This window comes from Copadichromis virginalis, linkage group LG4 (genome assembly GCF_057382275.1).
Source record: "Copadichromis virginalis isolate Kocher_CV1m ecotype Utaka linkage group LG4, C_Virginalis_male_GT1.1, whole genome shotgun sequence".
In the NCBI taxonomy this organism is placed as follows: domain Eukaryota; kingdom Metazoa; phylum Chordata; class Actinopteri; order Cichliformes; family Cichlidae; genus Copadichromis; species Copadichromis virginalis.
Genome location: NC_140621.1, coordinates 32,295,205 through 32,316,581, shown reverse-complemented (window position 1 = coordinate 32,316,581; position 21,377 = coordinate 32,295,205). Strand labels below are relative to the sequence as shown.

At 40.8% G+C, this 21,377-nt stretch overlaps 1 protein-coding gene across 1 annotated transcript in view; it reads left to right on the top strand.

Moving 5' to 3' along the window:
• The first annotated feature begins 1,356 nt into the window (after positions 1–1,356).
• cacng2a (calcium channel, voltage-dependent, gamma subunit 2a) overlaps positions 1,357–21,377 on the top strand; it is an 85,727-nt gene continuing 65,706 nt past the window's right edge. The window contains exon 1 of the mRNA XM_085454966.1: positions 1,357–3,432. Within this exon, the coding sequence (XP_085311092.1) occupies positions 3,207–3,432 (226 nt within the window). The 5' untranslated portion in view covers positions 1,357–3,206. The remainder of the gene's footprint in view (positions 3,433–21,377) is intronic.

Here is a 21,377-nt window from a genome sequence, read left to right as displayed (position 1 = left end):
ATGTTTTCTACACACATTTAGCTCCTCCCAAGAAGGAAATGCACTCAAAGTGAAAACACCAGTTGCCATACTAACTACCTCTGCCAAATACACCAGCAGAAACAAACTCCAAACCTTCACCATCCACAAATGGATTAACCAGGACTTTTATCCCAGACGAACCGCCAATTTATGTTACGTCCCCTGGCTGGTCTAGGGGGTTGGCCAAGGCCAACATAACAAAACATCCCTGACGTAGAAATAAAAGAAACTTACCTAACTCCAAAGAAACAAAATATACAACCTATAACCATAACCTACCTAACAACACATAAACAGGAGAAAACAGGGTGTCAAAACAAAAGGCAGCTCTCCCCTACAAGCAGTCTGAACATGAAACAACAATGCTCACACAAAATACAAAGGCATGCAAGCCTGCACAAGTATTGCAACCAAAATGGCCAGAGGGCACAGAAGCACAGCTCCACAGGCCTTAAGTAGTGCTCTGCTGATTACCAATTAGCCGGACTCTGCGCAACATCCAATCAGGACAGAGGAGGTGGAGCCTGGACAAAACAAAGGGTTAATAAGGAGAAGAGACATCCTCCTGGGGGATGTAACAAAGGTTAAAGTTACGTATGATGATTCTTGTATACTTTTATTTTAAGTAACAACTTAGAGCTTTAATTTATAGTGTGTTATTTTGAAAATAAGGTGAGCACCTCTAATTAACTGAGAAAATAATTTCATGGGACCTCAGAGGTTCGATGTCTTTGGGTTACACAGGTTTTATCAATTGTAATACACACGTTTGAACACCAGGGGGCGACAAACTCCACGAAGGAACATCAGCGCTTCAGGGAGCTGTTCTTTCAGCACCACAGCCTCTCACACAACACTCACACAACATCGCTGCGCTAATGCCGGACATTACTTACACAGGAGCCCGTAATTATAAAAAATAAATAATAATAAAATAATAATTGGTTCATGGGTTCATATCTTCAAGCACTCAATGTCAGCCAAGCCTCATTCACTCTCGCTACTAAGCATCATTAAAGAAAAATCGCGTAATCAGAGCGGGGATGTCTGCCTGTAACGCCGTGCGCTGTAGCTGAAAAATCGAGGCTTTTAGTAACAAAGAACAAAACAAAAAACAACAAAAACGCGAGAAAAGTGACATTTAGAGTGGCTACTTCACAGAAGAGTGCGAGAGCTGCAACGATTGGATCGGGCGATAATCATCACAATAAAGCCATTAAATGCGTAAATTCCTACATGTGTGCACAAATGCAACCCACCATTCAAGAAGAGAGAGAAAGCGAGGGGGGAGAGAGAGTCCACCATCGCAACACCCCCTCCTTCCGTCCCCTCCACCACTCACAGAAACGGAATTAAAAAATCTTTAATATCTTTCCAGCAACTGGCCTCCATTGCTGCAGCGCTGAGCGCGCGCACACACGCCGACACTGTGGGCCTTTAAAGCGTCGCCAGAGCGGAAGGAGGAAAGTGATCCTCCGATTCAAGAGCGGCTTCTTTACACTGAAGGAAAAAGGGGGGAAACGGCTGGAGTGGATATGTTGAATGTATAGCGCTGCTCACATTGACATCGTGACAACACCAGCGCTGTCCGTGGATCTGTGCGAGTCGCTCTCCTGATTGTGTAATATCATTTTTTCACCCCCTTCCTGCAAAAGCGGCCGAACCTGCACCCGAGAGCGCAGGAGAGAGAGCAGCGGCAGAAGCAGCAGCAGAAGAAGAAGAAGAAGAAGAGGAGGAGGAGGAGGCGAGAGCAGGGGGATCACAGCCTTCATCAGAATTTATTTTTTCTTGTTATTACATGGCGCAAGGGCTATACAAACGGGACCGTCCTGGGTGTGATACTGCCACGGTGAATTTGGATATCCACGCAGCAGCAGCACCACCATCCTCCTCCATCCGCCGAAGAAGCACCGTGGGTTGCGACGGCGCCCACACCGACTCCTCATCCTCCTCCTGCCGGCTCCATGTCGAGTGATGGTCGGCTTGCCTTGCTGGATGCTCCCCGCTCTCTCCGGATCGTCGACCACCGAACCTCCTCTGACCGCAGACCCCCATTTTCGGCGGAAACCTTCCCAGAGCTATAGGGCTACATATGGAAACTGGGGATCAAAATTTTAGGAAAAAGGAAAATCTAAGCGGTTAATTTATTTTTTTTAACTAATTTATTACTATTTTTGTTAGGTTTCGATCTGGTTTTGAGCGTGTGTGTTTCTTTGCGCCGGCTAATGAATTAATTTAGTCGTTGAGCCTTGATTTCCTCATTCCACCGGGTTGATTTGTGAGAAGACAGATTTGCTTTTAACCTCACAATAGGCTGTTATAAAACACGCAGGGAATCGCTTTTATTTCCTCTCGACAGGACTCGAATCGGTCCGTTTGTTTACTCTTCGCTGTCACCACTAATATGACAGATTTAGATTTTGTCCTTCGTTTCCTTCCCCAGTTTATTTTTACTAATAAAAGCCACTAGAATAATACTATTAATAACAACAATAGTCTTTAGAATAGCTCTCTTTCTGAATACTTACTAGTAAACGTAATGTTATAGCCTTTGACTAAAGCAACTTGTTGTAACAGACGTATTGAACTGTTGTACTTCAAACCTGCCATTACTCCAACACCGCACCCCCCACCCACCCAGCCGTCTCTTTGCTCCATTTGAGCTCGTGTAAATTCAGCTCAGTGCTTATAGCTGTGATCTCTACAAGTCAACGAACAGGTTGTACAAAATCAGCCTTGCTTGTCTTTTTAGGCTCCTCTTAGTTACCCCAGGCTTTAATTAACCAGTCATAGATCTGTGTTAATAATCACATTTGTAGCTTTTGTTTTCTTGCTGCAAGTGGCTCCAGTGCTGGGCTCCATCTGCAGCTCCAGGCCTGCTGAGGTGCTGTCATCCTCTGCATACCTAATTTTTCCACACATCTTTTTGGGTGTGAAAGTTAAAACAAACAGAGAGGAGAGACTTCACCGCCTCTTCCTCTCTCCCCCTTCTCTCTGCCATAGTTAGTTTTTTCTCTTGTTTTGGTCCTCACCCAAACGCAACCATAAGGTTCCTACCGCATCCTCCGCCTCCTTCTTCCCTCTCCTTCCGCTCGAGTATATCCCGTTTTTTCGGTTTGATTTGGTCCCGCAAATTTTCAAATATTTACTTCCTATACATCAAGAGGAAAGGGGGTCCCCCTTTCATGGAATGCGGAAACATGGGTCTGTTCGACCGCGGAGTCCAGATGCTGCTGACCACGGTGGGCGCCTTCGCGGCCTTCAGCCTCATGACCATCGCGGTCGGCACGGACTACTGGCTGTACTCCCGCGGCGTCTGCAGGACCAAGTCCATGAGCGAGAACGAGACCAGCAAGAAGAACGAGGAGGTGATGACCCACTCGGGCCTGTGGAGGACGTGTTGCTTGGAAGGTAAGAGGAAAGTCGGTTCTTCTGTGGTGCTGTAGTGCAACATAAACTTTTCCAACGTGTTCATTTGCGTGCGTTTGAAGCCGCCCGCCCGAGAGGCCTCAGCACTGCCACGACACAAGTGTACTGTGGGAGGGGAACCTATTCTCTCTCTTTTTCTATGCTACTCAATGTAAATGAGATCCACTGCAGAGTTTCCCTGCAAAGGGTGTTTAAATGTGTGTCAAAAGCCAAACGATCTCTTAGGATACTGAATACGTCACTGACCTTCTTGGTGCCTCAAATGATACAATCTGATAGAAGGAAAGTAAAAATGCAACATGTGACCTGGCTGCTGCTTATGAGCTTATATGTGTTCTGCATTTATGGGGAAGGAGATTTCTACCTTATACCAAACAAATCAACGTGCTGTAAAGATCTGACACCATCATTTAGGTTTCATGTTCTAAATCTGTTTGAAATGAACTTCACTTTTTAGCACTTAGTTATGTTTTGTTGAAAAAGAAACAAAGAAATTTCACTTTTAGCCGAAATGACAAGTCCATTTTCCAGCAGGGTGAAACAGGTTTCTGTGAGGAAAACCCAAAGGACTACACGGATGTGCAGCTAATAGATGAGAACAATTCGGATTAGAATGAGTTTTTCTGAATTTGTGGATGGTTTCAGTTTTCATCTTTTTCATGAACAAACCAAAACTTATATCAGTAGAAATGGCATCTGCATCTTGCAATGGATCACAAGGTCAAGAAAAGTTAGCATGGATCCCAAAAAGTAGGCTTTCCACATAAATTCTGTCTAAAACTAATGTAACTCATTAAATCTCAGCAGTTTTGAGCTTTGGAAGAAACTGTTGTAACTTTTACCTGGTGTAAAATAAGCCCTTATATAAAAATCACGAAACTGAATTGCTGCACTTCAACGGTTAATTTTGGTGTTTAGCTCCTGCAGGCAGGCTGAATCAGGTTTCCGGTTGCATAAAAGTCACCCACACCAGTCTGGAATTGTTTATTCAGTCCGGCTTTAGAGTTTAAATAATAAATTAACAACACATTCACAGGCTGTAGGTGGAGATGAACCTTCATCATATATCACCCTGATATATTGGCATGCCAATAAGCTGGTCTAACCCTAATTAAAGGAAGCTGCAGGAGATCTGTACCTTTAAAGAGGATGTGACACCGGGGCAGCACGTTGGACAGAGCGTGAGGACCCAAAAGTCGAGATGCAGTCACATCTGTCAGCAGGCCTGACCTGCCTGACAACCCTGATGATGGCAGAGCTACCTTTGACCTCCCTGTGCCCGGTACTTTCTGAGATGTCAAACTGCCTCACGTCCTGAGTGCAGGTTTTCAGACGACCTCGAGTGTCTGCCCTGTCAGACGGCGGCGGCGTGTTTCCTGTCATGCCCCGGTGGAGGCGGTCGGTGCTGACTTGGAGTGAGGTGCTGTAACCTTGTGAGGGCACAGAGCGTTACAAATCTGTTCATCGTCTTAGCTGTGAGCCCCTGAAAGGCCTCAGTGGCTGACTTCATGCTCTTCTGCCCCCTGTGATAAGCAGCACCCTCTGTTCAAAGTTTAAGAAGAAGAAACATTTAAAGCCGCTATAATGAATATCTTTAAAATAACTATGATAAAATAGCAGTGCGAAAGAGGTCGCTTGTGGAGTAGGGATGAATTATTGACCAAATCTACAGCTTTCCTTGGCTTACAGAGCTTTAAGGAGAGTTTAAGGTCATTATTTAACTGTGGAGGCAGTGCACCTCCCTCTTTGATTTCTGCTCACTATGAAACAGCAGGTTGTAAGAGACTAAACAGAGGGCGAAGGTGGAGGAGACCAAAAACAGACCAAAAAACAGGAGTGGAAATTGAAAATTTATTAGCTGGATACAAACTCAGATCCAAGTGATTTGGAGCTGGATGTGAAAATAAGAATCTTTTTGTCAACATCCAGTTAAAGACTGATAATATATTTAAAGAAAAAACAAATATGTTGCCACTTCAAATGTTTAGACACAAAAATGACATTTAAATGATGTGTGAAACAATGTGCTTTTGCTTTAAAATGAAAAAATATATATATATATAAGATTTGTCATGTTTAAAAATTCTCCCTAGTTGTGTAAAATTGACATTTCTTTCATTTTTAGTAATCATGACAGGAACAAATTAGGAAGTCAGGGGACACTGCTATAATGCCACAGAGTCCCTGTAGGGAGGAGGTTGGGGTGAATGAATATCCGAACAAAACATTTAAATTAAATATGGCTGAACGTTTCCTGGTTTAAAACTATTGTAGAATGCCTTGAGGCCATCATTGTTGTGATTTGGCACTGAATTTTAGATGCCAGTCAGTTGAACATACTGAACGTTTCCTTGTTGAGTCTGATGATTTGCTGCTTTTTTGTCATAACTATTAAAGTCTGAATATAAAAGCAAATTAACAAGTATTTTATGCTTTTTCAGCAATTTCAAGGCAAAACTCTAAATAACCTGGAGCACAAAAATAATCATTAATTGCAGGTCTGCTAAAAAAAAAAAATAGACATGCCCGATATGCAACAACGGAAATATGTCACTCTGAAAATGAAACGTAAGGTAAAGAACAAGGAGTGTAATGGTATTCAAGTCATGCTGCTGTTCCTGTTAATGAGATTCAATACATTTACCCTTAAAAACACCTTTATTTGGTGCACAGCCCTTCTTCCGATCACAGCATTGACACCTCAGCTGTTCCCGAGAAGCTGCTCAGGTGCTGGGATCAGAAAGCTGCGGTCTCACCAACACAGCTCGAGATGTGAGGCAAAAGAGCTCAGCTGGCCTTCACCTGATAAATAAGAGGAATAACACTAAACACTGATACAGTGATTATATTAGTCGACATAGGATCACAGTTACAGCTGGAGTGTAATTGTGACAGTGACTGGCTTTTATCCCTGCCAGGCCATTATTTAATTGGCAAACAGAACAGCACGGAGTCAAGATGAGAGCAAAAAACATCACACTTAGACTCGCTGTGCGCGCATGTGTGTGTGTGTTCCTTTTGCATTAGCACAATGTGCTTCTTCCTTTGAATCCAGGATCAAAATGGCAGGAAATAAACCCAGATTTGTCATTTGTGATTCATGAATGATCCCCGGCCCAGAAGAGGCAGGGGAGTGGAAAAATGGGGCCACTGCATTTACTCAGCGGGGTCAGATTCATTTAAATTCTAATTCAAATGACTTCCTGCTCAGGAAATTGGGTCTTAAAAAGCGAGTACATTTAATTATAGGTAGTTTGAGCAATTTTATACCAAAAATTGTGAGGGGGAAATTGAAAAATAGGAAAATATAGAGCGGATGCAGCTGGAGAGAGGCAGCGATAAGCACCAAACCCTGCCTTGTTTCAGCACATAGAGAGTCAGGAGGAGAGATATCAAGTTTACATTTCAGATGTTAATTAGGCTTCAATTTGTAGCTCCGCTCTATTAAATCAAAGTGCCAAGACGGATAGTATTCACGGTTCCCCGGTTCCTCTAAAGTGAGCTGGTGATCAGGCAGCGGCTGAGGCTGCAAATAGTTGAAGTGGTCGCTCCATCCTCCTCGCAGCAGTGAATGCAGACTGTGTGTTTGGCAGCTCGGTATCCCACACATTCTGCTTACTGAGTGTACGCAGGTAGGCGACCGTTTGTGTTTGTATAACAGCTACAGAAGAAGAGAACCTGTGAAAAAGCAAAATGGGAATACCCACACTGGGTGCACCTCGACCTCTGCTCCGCTCACTGCTTGTCAGAGAAACAGAAAAATCTTTCTCCTGTGGATCTACAGAAAACTGATCATTTACTTTCCCTCAGTATAAAACCGTGCAAGTGTGCTTTGGAGGTTTGCGCTGGGTAAAACACAGAATATTTCGTATTGATTTAGCAGATGTTCACTTTTCCTTTCTAAAGCTGAAATAACTGATCAGTCAACGCTGTTTGTTGCACATTTTAGGATTTGCTGCTTTTCTTTCTCAGAAATTGATTTGAACTGTTGTTTCAACAAATCGGCTTTATATGAAAATTGGAAAAATGTCACAACTTTCTCTCAGTGAGCAAAAGTGACACCAAAATGAGGCAGAAATGGAAGCTGCCATCTTGCACTGATGACTGGAAGACATTGTTCAGACTTTGGTGGGTTCAGGGGCATTTAAAGAAATGCAGTTATAACAGGATGCCATATGTGATTTTCCATCACTAAATCTTTCTCAAAAACAACAGCAAGTTGTGCAACAGCATTTAAAATGATTTTTTTTTTTTATTTCTGGAGGAACAAATTTTTCCGTTTATTATGACACCGCATAATTTGCATCCAGAGCTTTTGCAGTAGCAACTTGGGACGCATTGAGCTAAGAGTGACGGAAAGCGGTTATTGCTAATAGTTTTCTAGATGCTGGCATTTACTGAGTTTTACAATATCTATAAAATAAATGTATATATAAATCTATAAACATTTCTATAAAACTGTTACTTTTTAGGTCACATGTGTTGTGAAGGTTTTGTGTTGTTGGTTTAAAGCTTTGACTTTTGTGTTGGCTTTAGTTCAGGATTCCTCTTTTGGTGTATTCATCACTGAGTTTGAGTTTGTGCAGCATTATCTGAGCACTGGTTTCTGTTTAGGCTCATGCCTCTAGTTTTCAGCTGTACCTCCCTCCCTTAGTTGCATCTTTGTGGTGCAGTGTTTCTTTGAGTCAGTCTTGTTAAGTGTGAGTTTTCTTGTTTCTGTGTTTAGTCGTGTGTATTTTGCTTCAGTATTTTTGGCTTCCTGTACTACTTTTCTTTTCTTGGATGTTTTGTTTTGGTTTTAACTTCTTGCCTGTCTGATCGTGCTGATTACATCCACCTGTGTCTTGTTCTCCTCCTGTTTCTGATCCTGTCTGTTGTCCTCTTTGGTTTTGTCCCTTCAGTTTCTTTGTTCCTTATCACTGTTCCCACCAATGGGTCTGTACTTCCGTTTGGAATTGCTCACCTTTGGATTCTGTTTTTTGTACTTAACTTTGACTGTGTGGCTTTACTTACTGCTTGAATAAAACCTTTCTTTTATGAATTTGGATTCACCTTTAAACTGACTCTGAACAACGTAAAGTTCAAGAGGCTGAGGGCAAAGCCTCAAAACCACATCTGCAGGCTCTATTTCACTACTGCTCACAAGCATTTATGTCAGCCTTACTTACAAATGATCTCATCATATCAGCAACGTGATGTGATCATGGTGTATCTTCATAGTTAATGCTTTATATTTTGGACCTAATATCATTTGAGTAAATAAATAGATTGGTAATCAATAAGTAAGGCAAATTTAGTCAAATCGTGCCGGTGCATTTATCAATATGCAGGCTGAGTTTTTCATCATGTGGCCAACAATTTCTCAAACATGTCTGCAGGTAGAAGAATTTTGTGTGTTTCTGTGCTTTTGCAAGAACATGCACATAATACAAAACTTTATGCCTCAGATATAGGACCCTTATTGTCAACTGCAAAATTCCTCATGGATATGACTAAAGTTCAAACGGAATGCGTCACTCTGTTCAAAGCTCTCTGGGGATGGATCACTTGCTGTCACATTCCTGAGATGTGATTGGTTCCAGGGACATCAGATGATTTCTGTTGGACCCCCTGAGGAGATCGTTTTAACTGGAACAATGTCATAATCAGCCAGCACATTACAGCACAGTTACCAGTTATGTCATCGCACGGATAACACAAGCTGCAACGAAGAGTAATAATTGATCAGTTGTTTTAGCATCTAACTCTTTTTTTTAAGCAAACCGTCACTTTTTCCATCTTTCCTATTCAATAAATCAACTGCTTTCATGCTTTTAGGATAAAGCAGCTCTAGAAACAGGACCATCATCATGCTTCAGGAGGTTTCTAGGACTAAAAAGTGCCTTTGATGGCTTTATTTTGAGAGAAACATCCGATTCTTTTATGCACTGCAAGTCTAGAAAACTTTCAGTATTAGTGTGAAAATACTAATCTGAAAAATACTAAGTACTATTTCTTAATATAGCTCTTGATCACTTAAATGAAAACACATTAACGTGGCACAATTTTAGGAGTTTCCTTGAAAAGGTTTAAATTTTTATTTATTCTGTGTCCGTCTTCCTTCAGTTTTTTGATCCTCTTGTCAAATGTTTTATTAGTTTAGGTGAACCTGGGGCTTTAATCAGTCCACACTGAACAGTGGCTTAATTTTCTTTTTAGTTGTTTGATTTTATCTAGACATTACTTTAGTTCTTTTTGGTCCTTTGCCATTCAGCCTTAAACCAGCATTAAAAGTCCAGTGACTGCGGTTCCACATACACACAGATGTGGTTGCACACAGTGTGGGTGCAGAGAGAGATTCAGCTGGTGAAGCATGAACGGTGCAGAGTAAACATGTGTGATGCGGATGAATTGGTCCCTGGAGGCCGCCGCTCCTCCGTCCTATCTGGGACGTCTGTAAAAAAGCCGCCTCTGCTCCTCCCTCCTCGTGCACGTCGCTCGTAATCTGAGGCATTCGTCTTCATTACAGCGCCACCCTCAGGCTCTACCGTGGCTTCAGGATGAGGACACAGTTTAGGAAGAGACGTTGGAGAGAAATGGTGCACTTCATGATGAAAGAGGGCCACATTTTTCTTTTGTGCCTGGACCTAAAGCAGTGAGACTAATCTAAGTCTTTCTAGCTGTGTCCAAACCACAAAAGCTAAAATACAATAACTAACTAAGCTGTGAAAGTTTTTTCACTTAGTGTTCGCTTCTTCCAGGGTTTACACCGCCTCTCGCCCTTTGAGAGCTGGCACACACTCCAACCTGCTACAACCCTTAAACTGGATAAGCAGAAGGGAATGGTGGGATGGATGGATGGATGCTTTTTCATCTAATCATTTGACCTATGATTTATGAAATTTCAAAGAAATACCCTTTATATTCTAAAGTCCCAGTTGGTGTCCTTAAATTTCCTGTTTTGTCTGAATCACAGTCCAAATCCAAAAGAGATCAGGTTCATTCTTGTTGCATAATGTTGCAGGTAAAGAAAATATATTTAGAATATTTGTAGCATTTTTAAACAAGACTTTGAACCTATGTTGTTTGTGAGTCTGTACATGCTCGCAACATTAATATCTTTAGCAGGTAAAATATCAACCTGTTCATCATTCTAGCACAGCCTATGTTGAACCTATATTATCAGGGAAATTTATGTTTATAAATATGTTTCACAAAAGCGTTTTTGTGCCAATTCACCCAGCATCTGTTGAGATCAAGTAGCATCCTCTGGGGATGAAGGCCATCGCAGAGGTGCAAAAAAACTGCTGTTGAGGCTGGCTCCGAAAGAGAGTCATCCCTAAAGACCGTGTTAAAATGTCCAACTTTATAGCAGAGATATGCATGTGTACAAAAACAGGGCATTTTTTTGTTATGTTGTTCTTCATGGCGGCTGTGTGGGGGCAATTTCTTTAAATTCACTGATACAGGCAGCTGTAGAGTATAGCTGCTGGCTAGGCTTCAACTGAACTTCAGTTTAACACACACTTTGCTAACATGTTAGCTACTAACAGTCAATCCAAAAATGATCACATCTGTCTGCAGAAAAGCACCAGAGCAACATCTGTAAAACCAGGTTAGCCATAAAGGTATGCAGAGTTATCAAATCAGGGAGGTGACATTTTTACAGCCGCTTATAGTCGAGGCATCAACCAACTGATCTCCGTCATGGGTTATTAAAATGTATCCAGTGGCTGATCATTCAAATGGGTGCATATTAAGTTGGCTGTGGCTGAAATGGTAGAGAAGGGCATCCTCTGATCACAGAGTTTATTGTTCTATCATCCCCAAGTGTAAAATTGGCCCTTAAATATCTGTGCTGCCAGATGTGTATGCGCTCGTGTGTACTCATATTGCTAAGGTGCTACATATATACTACCCAGCATGCTTGAATTTTGTGCTGCTACTCAGGTTTTTTTCATAAGGGCTGTAAAGAGTCAAAGGCAACATGTGGGTGTGTCTTTTTGTTGTTATGTTAAGAGGTGACGTACTATAGGAGACTTACACAGCTCCTGTCCATCACCCCAGATCACAGTTCACTATTCCTGCCTCATGATTTTATGTATTTGTATGTGGGAGTATCTGTGTACTGCACATTGGTGCATCTGAAAACACATGTGGGAGTCATTTCTGTGCATATTGTGCATGTTTGAATAGTGATGTTTGTGCTCAGTGCATAACAGAGAGGCAGGATGAGATAAAAGAAGATAGCAGTGCAGAGTGGCAGAAAAGAGCAGGATTAGTCTCATAGTCCAATCAGATAAGGATTACCCAGCTGGAGCATGCCCACCCAGGCTAATGCTCTGGCCCTAAAGTGGCATTACACTGTATTATGACACCGATCCCCTGTACGTACAGCTGCATGGGACGGATTACAGTTACAAGTCGAGGGCAGCGTAGATGGAAGCGAATACGGCCACTTGTTGGAGTAAAAACTGAGCCCCCTCTCCTCCGACAGTATCGCTGCTCTGGGCTGCCTCCCCCCTTCATCTGATAACACACTGTGTAAAGTGACTGAGCTCTATTGCACTGCACTGTCAATGCTGTGCAGCCGGCGATGGATGGGCTTCATTTTGCCCTCACCGGAGCTCCGCTGAGACAGCACACAGTCACTGACGAACATGACTATTTTATTGGTCTTCACCTTGCCCTCTTTATTGCCCACTAAGGCCAAATTACAGACCAGACATTATCAGATTAAGCCCGGGCTGCAGACAGTCTAAGAACAGTGCAGAACTCTGGCCTTTGGCTGTGATGCCGTTAAGGCTGTCGTTTATAATTCTCACGGCTACAACCAACAGACTCAGATATCAGTGTAGAGTTTATTGATTACGTGTCTGGTTGAGATCATTAGACAAATATAGTCTGTCTTCAGTTTATATTAAACCTGATGTCTTTATCTTTTGTTTCAGATTGCTTTAAGTCTGCTTGGTTTGTCCTTACTTCTGGGACCAACATTTTTAAGTTTGCTTTACTCCCGGGGTCAAAAACTCATAACAGTGCAACAACTTAACAGAAAATAGGCCCAAAATGGGATCCAAATAAACACAAAGTAGCATCCAGAGAAGTTTTCTTCCAAACAACATTTGGAACAGAGTCTTGTTGCTAGCAGCGGTCCTTTAACTCTTTGCACCATGGAGGTCACTGCACCGAGACCAGACTGATGAGAATTAAAGAGGCTGCCTATTACTACTAAGAAATTGTTCTCCAGCGAATGAACCCTTGTACACTTGTAAGACTTTTGTTTGGTTTTTTTTTGATTGGATATATTTGCCTTATTTAGTAATTAAAAAGAATTCCTGATTTGCAGGTATTAATAATGAATATTTAAGGTGGTATTTTAGCTGTCAAGTACTTTGTCACAGTTATGTAAAGGAGCTGTGTTATCACTTACCTGTCACTTACCTTTCCAGAAAGTCTTTGATATAGCACCAGAACCAGCTCTTCACCTGCTGCAGGTTCTGGTTAGAGCAACCGTCTAGCATGCAACTCCAGAGCAGAATAAACACTTCAATCCACAGCTGTAGTCTGAGATGATGGATTTCAAGTTCAGCTGAGTGACTGTGTGGAGAGGGTGCTCAATGATTGAAGGCTGCCACAATCGACTGTGGTCAGCGAGACACCCAGCAGGGAAACACAACACAGCAAAGGCGTGGACAGAGTGTGGCAAATCAGTTTCAATCACTGTCCTGGACCAACGAAGGAAAGCTGTAAATAAATAACGCTAACACGAGCAGCCAATTATACTTTGGCAGCAGACAGACAAAGTTTGGTAAACACTGTCCCCGCCTCACCCTACTGCCTGAACTCTTTCTGCACTGACTCCACTCACAAGTTCTCCTTCTTCGTGGAGGTGAACACTGCATCTGTCCATGTTTTGTTAACCAAGAGAAGAAAACCCATAAACATAACCACACACAAAGCATTTCGATAGCTTAACACTTGTAGGGAAGTTTTATTGCATTTACAGTGCTGAAAATACGCAAGCCAACTTAGTATAATCTGCTATCATATAAACTGTATGTAACACAGTATTGTGACATATTTCTGTTGTGCTTTGGAGATCCAAAGCACAAAATACAATCGTAAAATAGAAAAAACTGAATTTTACGTGCTAGAAACAGTAAATAACTCATATGTTATAAATATTAATTTCGTGAAATACAAAACAAATTGAAAACAAATGTATTGAATAAATAAGTAATGGGTTAAAAGTAAGTTAAGCAATTTCTAAGAATGAACAAAATGTGGTTAGACTGATGTTTAAAGCTACATTTTAGACACCTTAATTTTAAAAAGCTAGCTTAAAAAATACATTTCCTTCCCAGTAAATCAAAGTTTGAAAAAGCATTAGTGCTGAACAATGATAGAACCAAACACATCCATCATCAGTCTTATTATTAGCCATGTCGATCATTACATATCCCCTCTCATTCTCAGACAGATCCCTCGTAATGAGAAAAACATTTATCCTGAATTATGGCAATCTCGATTGAACCACGGAGGTTTAAAGCACACAGCAGACATCATTCTGATTCCCTCCTTGTACATTAATAGTGATGGCTCTTTGTGAAGCTGCATTCAGCTGTCCTGATGAAGTCTCTGAGATTAGATGGACAGCCAGAGGAGTGTGATGGCACGGTAATTGGTTTAGTGTATGATTAATGCCTTGGATGGCTTTGATCAATGAGAGAGGGGCTGTAAACTTCGGTAGCACTCTCCCATAAATGCTGTCGCCCTCTTTGCATGGAGATGCCCCCCACCCACCCGTACTCCAGATATGCGCTTTAGCTACAAATTAGGAAAAAAGTCAACTACAAAGCATTAATGACGGGACATGCTTTGAGGAGGAGAAACATCAGTTATTAACCGCTCTGACCCCCAACACCTCCTCGTCCTCACAGCCAGAAGGGCTGCATGTGTGTTTCTGTGTGTTGATGCCACGTGATATTTTTTAGCTGCAGTTGGTCCTGTTGGGTGGGGTCTATCTTTATCCTACATGACCAGAGAACAAATCGATATGAAACATACCCAGGGCCAATCTTTGTGTAAGCAAACTGTGTGGCACCACAACTGTGGAACCACGACTGCTGGCCGTCTGCTCCTAACTCCACATATTTCCATGACAATTGGTAGGACATATGGATTCGAAACAGAAGCCACCTCAAATCTGTATTTTTAATAAAGATTCTGATCAACATCTGCTGGTGTAAGAATTGTACTGTTACCACAGCATTGCATTGATATGCTCTCAGATTAAAAGCACTTTATGCAGAGATGCATAAAGAACTGCTGATTATAATCCTTTAAGCTTCCCAATGACGATGACAATGATGAAGGTGGATGAGTAATAATAATGTGGCTTGAAATATCTCTGTGAACATTTAAAAACAACCAGGCAGTGTTTCAAACTCTAAGTAAAAACTTTAAATTCTGGGAATTTATTTCAGTGTGAGATGAGAAAACTGATGTCATGCTCATGTGAGTGGAGCTTGCTTTTAGTCTCCAACAGCATCAAATACTAATGTTTTGTCAGATGTTCACAGAATCACAGAGAAACACTAAAGGTGAGCTTGGTGTGAGAGCTGTGATCCATCAGCTGCAGCAGCAGGGAAACAGATAGGGTGTTGCTTCCACCTCGTCATGTATGGATGCTTCTTTGGGACCCCCTGACTTTTAAACTCACCGGGTACCACTAAACATCATCTTTTAACATGCACGAGTACGGCTGCTCCCAAAGAATACATCCTGGTAAACAAACAACTGATTAAAATATAAACAGGCTTTGTTGATTTTTCGAGCAACATGACCGTTGGTGATGTTCAGCATTGCCGTGTCCAGTGAATTAGGATAACTTGTGCGTATCACACTTTTCTAAACAAACAGCAGTATTTGACACACTGTAATGTGAAAGCATGAGTCAGTATGGTAAATATGACACTATTGCCATTTGTCAGCTAGCTTAGCTTAGCATAAAGACGGTAAACATTGGGAAACTGGATATGTTCAAGGCAGCAAAATGACTCTGAATGCATCATAGCTTAATTTGTTTCTGCACAAGAGCTGCAAGGTAAAAGAAAGAGATATGTCTGACTAAGTGTTTGCAAAGCGCAACAGTTTCTTTTGCTAAGCTAAACTACCTGCCATTTGGCTCCAACTACAGATGTACACAAAAGATATCAAAATGTTTTCAGTTTGCAAAAAAATATTTGTGTTTTCATTTGCTGCAGCTTTTTAGAGTTGAATCTGTTTGCTTCAACTAATCATTGGGGGTTTTATGTGTCCATTTGGGTATGTTTTGGATATTTTAAGAGACATTATGCCAAAAATCCAACATTTAATATTGTGTTTTGGTGTCATAAACTGAATTTCTGTGGATTGCAGAGATTTTGAAGACAGGATAACATGAGTAAAAAGATTTTTTTTAAATTTTCCTTCCAAACAGAAAAACTCTGCAGTGTTTGGATATCGAGCACCAGCACAGTCAGACTTCTCAGCCATCATCGTTTATTTGATCTCAGCCGCTGTTTATTAAAGACATGTTATCCCCTTGAAAATGTAAAGTTTGCATGTTAAAGTGGCTTGAATAACCACTCGATTTTCAGTAGGATTGCACTCTGATTATGTAGAATTGATCCTCTTACATTGGAAGTGTAATTACCAGCAGGTCTATCTCTGACTCCATCGCAGTAGAGCTGCTCTCTGTTCCACCTCCTCGGCCATATCCTTAAGCTGTGGAAGCATCCCAAAGAGACCCTGTAGTAACTGATAATTAACTGCAGATACAATCCATTCATTTAAAGGAGGCACAATTCACTCTTTTTTCCTGCAATAGCACAGAGAAAGCAATCTTCCTTTTGATTAATTGGTGGTGTCCGTGGTGCAGTTCATTTGCAATCTATTACAGCGTATTTGCTTTGTGTCAGAACACAGCCCAAACACACTGCATCATCTCCGAGTTGGTTGAAGGTATGAAGCAGCGTTGGTCTGTTTGGAGGTTTTACCCCAGCTCAGTTTAGTACAGCCTGCTGATATTGATACTAATGTGATAACAATAACAATAGTGGCCATGACTGTGTAATGTAATTGTGTAATGGATATGCAGCATGAGGTAAGCATTCTGTTTTACCCACACTTGCACTGTAAGAGCTCATGTTCAAAGAAGTTCTCGTAAAGGTTTGGCAACTTCTTTACATGTACGTCGGCCTTTATGAGAATATTAGCATTCAGTTTAGTAGTTTTTAGTTCATTTAACTTTTTTAACTGTACAGCTCTACATCTGTATATCTTTATATGTCTATGTGAATAGCTAGACATGTAAATTATTATGATTTTTATCATTTTCATCATCTTTGACATGGAAATACCAAATATAAATTCCAAAAGTGTCTCTGATGCTCTCAGCTGAAGATTTGTTGATTCCTAATTTACTGTGAGTTTTGTACTGGCTAAAAAGAGTTCAATATGGACCCTTGAAATCTATCTTTTTCATAATTTGGCAAAAAAAAATTAATGTAGACTAATTTTTAAAAAATCACCCAAAGATTTTAAACAAGCGATTGAGACCAAAAACAATAAAAAATGCTTACAGAGGTCATAAATCGCTTGAACTGGGATATTCTGTATGATCTGGCAATTAGAAGAATGCAGGTTTAAGACACTTCTGAATAGGTATCACTTTGACCCCCAGATTTAAAAAGTAATTCATTTAGAAGATGTCACAATTAGTAGTCATGTTCACAAAAGACCCAAAGACAGACAAAGCTGAGACAGACAGGCAGGTGGATAAATAAAGGAGCTTTAGTCGGGAACTTATGGATTAACAGAAAGTGCTTCACAGTGTGGGAGGAAAAGCCGATAAACTAACAAAATCCAAAAGAACAAAACAAATGTAGGGAGCCAGTAGGAGAAAACAAGGGATGCCTCCCCAATAGGAGGATGATGAGACAGCAGGAGAACTCACAGACTGTATACACACCGGGAAGAAGACGCAGGTGAACTTTCAAAAGGATTTTTTTACTAATAAGAAACTATAACTAGATTCCTGTAAATGTTACGCTTTCTCGTATCACTGCAGTATAAAGTTTCTACTAGCTCTCCTGGAAAAGTAGCTGCTAAGATGCTGTGGTTAAAAGGAATCAAAGGAATCATGGTATACAAAGAAACAAAGCAGCACTAAAGAAAGCAGACAGAGATGTTCCCACCTCTGCAAAGCCCTCTTAACACCCAGTGGGAGAGCTGCTGACACCTCTGCGACTATCACAGAAGTCTTGGACTGAGGTGATGGGAGGTCTGGGTCAGAGGAGGACGTACGGAGGTAACGCCAGTAGGGCAGTGCATGACAGATGGAGGAGCGAACACAGGGCAAACAAAGAGGGCAAGGAGGAAGTAAAAAGACAACATGATGCAGTTTCATAAGGTTACACAGGCAGAGAGGGCAAAGATGATCCAGTCCAAGTGGCCCTGCATAGTATTCAAAGTGTATATACAAGGCTTTATAGTGTATTTAGATATCACATGTCTTTGGCATTTGACTGTGATTGATTTGTTTTCTGTGCAACAATGCAAAGAGACTAGACAGAGTTGTAATTTCAGACAGACAGACAGACAGACAGACAGACAGTTGAGCCAATGGGATTGATTTCTCTTTTGTTTTTTATACTGCAGGACAGACGCAGTAACAGGTTGCTCGTTCTCACCCCTGGCCTCATTTTTTAGGTCACTTCAGTTATCAAACAACCCTATAACCCTAACTCTGTATCTTAGAGAAAAGTAAAATGGACCAAAAAGTTTTCGATGTATCTAAATAATGGTTTTCTTTGTTCTGTGACTGACGACACTTAGGAAACAATAACGACCACAAAAAAAAACTTAAAATGATATGTTCTGATTGGATAGGGTTGAGGTTGTTATTGAAAACAATAAATCTAGCTAACAGTATGACACAGTAAGATACTGAGACAAACTGAGGCCTTAAATACACAGTTAATCAAGAAAAGTGGACACAGCAGAGTGACGAGACACAGCTGAAACTAATTTTTTTTTTTTTTTTTTTTTGCCTGTCCCGTTTGGCTCTTTTGCCATCAGAATTATTGTCTAAAGGCGGATAAAAAAGATGCCCAACGGATTTACTTTACCAAATGGACCATCCCAGCCTTGCCGTAATGGTCTATTTGGTTCACCTTTTATTGTTTATTTTACTTTATTTTCACTTGCTAAATACGGGACAGATTTGACTGGGGAAAAGAAAGGGGAGAAAGAAAGAGGGAAAGAAAAACAGCGGGGAAGAGGGACGGGGATAAAGGGCAAAAAACAAAAACCACCAAAATAAGCAGACAAAAAATACATATTTCAATCACCTTGATCACCTGTTGAGAAAGAAAAAAGAGAAAACAAGCAGAAGAAAAAAAAGAGCAATATAATAAACAACATCACGATGATCTATGGCATAGGTGTCAAACTCTGGCCCGCGGGCCAAATTTGGCCCGCAGCCTAATTACATTTGGCCCTCAGCCTAATTACATTTGGCCCGCGAAGCCATACCAAATTATTATTAGAGCTGGCCTACTGGTATTATACAGCTATTATATATATTGTTTAGTATTAAGCTTTGCTTGTTCCATATTCAGTTTTTCAGAAAAACGTGTTTGAGTCCATAAGAAGAGATTCATTCTTAAATCTGGAGGAAGATTTATTTTTCAGTAAATATTAACGTTAGCCCGCGACTTTGCTCCAGTTTTGAATTTTGGCCCACTGTGTATTTGAGTTTGACACCCCTGATCTATGGGAATATAACACTAAATACTAAATATTAAACATTATTGTCCAGCACGTAAGATCAACAGTGTGCTTTGAAGTAGGAGCCAAAAAGGGTGTAGTTTGTGTGTGTGAGCACCCGTGTGTACACCTGTGAGCATGAGTGCGCTTGTATTTAAAAGGTTCCTTCCTGTAATGATCTGCTAGAGGGTGTGGGGGGGCCACAGCCCCGTCCTCCAGGGCATGAAGCAGGTATGGAGGAGATCAAAACTCCAGACATCCAGAGGCCCTCAGAACACAAGAGACCAAGGTCTGTCAAATGGAATAAATTCTGTTCCTTCTAATATATGTTCTAAATATTTGAATCCTTTACCACTCCAATCTGGAAAGTTTATCATATTATTGTTTTGTAATATGTCAGGGTTGTTCCAGATAGGTGTACGTCTGCATGGGATTAATGAAGACTCCGTCAATTTTAGAAACTCCCACCATGCTGTCAGAGAAGAGCTGATGCTGACGCTTTTGAAGCATTCATGTCGTTGGATGTTTGAGCTGATAAATGGTAGGTCTGAGATCTCTAGATTATTGCAAAGTGCTTGTTCTACATCTAGCCAAAGTTCGTCTAAGAAGGTATGTTTTAGCCATCCTGAGATAAACTGAAGCCTGTTGGCTAAAAAGTAGTGCTGAAAGTTAAGTAGTTCTAATCCTCCTTTATCCTTGGTCTTTTGTAGTGTTTTTAAGCTTATACATGGGGGTTTATGTTTCCAAAGGAATTTGGACATATATGAATCGAGAGATCTGAACCAATCTTGTGGCGGTTTAGTTGGGATCACTGAGAATAAATAATTTATTTTTGGTAAGATCATCATTTTTATAGCGGCAACCCTTCCCATGAGTGATATGGGTAAACATTTCCAATCTAGCCAGATCATCTTCTACTTTCTTTAAAAGTGGGATATGGTTTATTTTTGTTAGATCTGCAAGCTTGGGAGAAACATTAATACCTAAATATTTTATATTTCCAGATTGCAGTGGTGTAGAAGAGGAATTATGGAAGGAGCAATTAATCGGAAGGACTGTAGATTTTGACCAGTTAATTGAGTAATCTGATATTCTTGCAAAAGAGTTTATCAATTCAATCACCCCAGAGATATTGGTTTGTGAGTTTTGGAGAAAAAGTAACACATCATCCGCATAAAGGCTGATTTTATGTTCCACGTTCTTGCATTTTATGCCCTTAATTACTGTATTCTGTCTAATTGCTGCTGCTAGTGGTTCAATAAAAATTGCAAACAGTGAAGGGGAGAGTGGGCATAACTCAAACTCAGAGCACTAAACAACCCAGGACCATGACAACTGTATTCACTTTGATTGTCTCAGTATCTCCAATCCCTTTAAGCCACCTTTCTTCTGATTGGGTGGCCCTTTAACCCCATAAGGATATCCAAACTCACTGACATCATTCATAGCCAAGAGTAAAGCTCTTGTCTTTCATTTTCACACAATCCGAACGTAATGTTTTATATATATAATGGTATATATCTGACAGAGAAACAGGAAAAGCGCTGTATGTTCATCGTCATCCTGGATGTTTAGGATGATGATCTGCCTGGAAAAAATATTCTCAAATCTTCAGTAGCAGCACCTCAGCATTGAGGACAACATGAACAGTGTTCATCTCGGTGCATAAGCAGTATTTAGAAGAATTTTGAAATGGTAACTGGAACATTGTGACATGTGCAAAAAGTGAAAACTATGTCCTGCTTTCATCTTGTTCAGTAACTAGCTGACCTCTGGCGCATCTCTTCAGTGCTTGTTCAGTGATTGTTTTAAACACAATCTTTCTGCAGCTTGAAAACAGCCATTTTTTTTCTTTTCACATTAATACAGTGGGCATGAACAAGAACAGCACAGAAATTAACCTGCTTGAAGAGTTTACACGGTAGCATTTGCACCCCTCTGAAATCAGGTTGCTACTGCACACACTAAGACCTCAATAAGAATAAACGGGGTCGTTATTATTCCACGTGAGTTTTAAAAATGATTATAATGGGATTGCAGGGTTTTCATGTTAACCTGTTCAATAACACCTCTGCTCTAAGTCAGAGAAATAAAGCACACATACTAAATATTCCATGCATTTTGCACTTTGT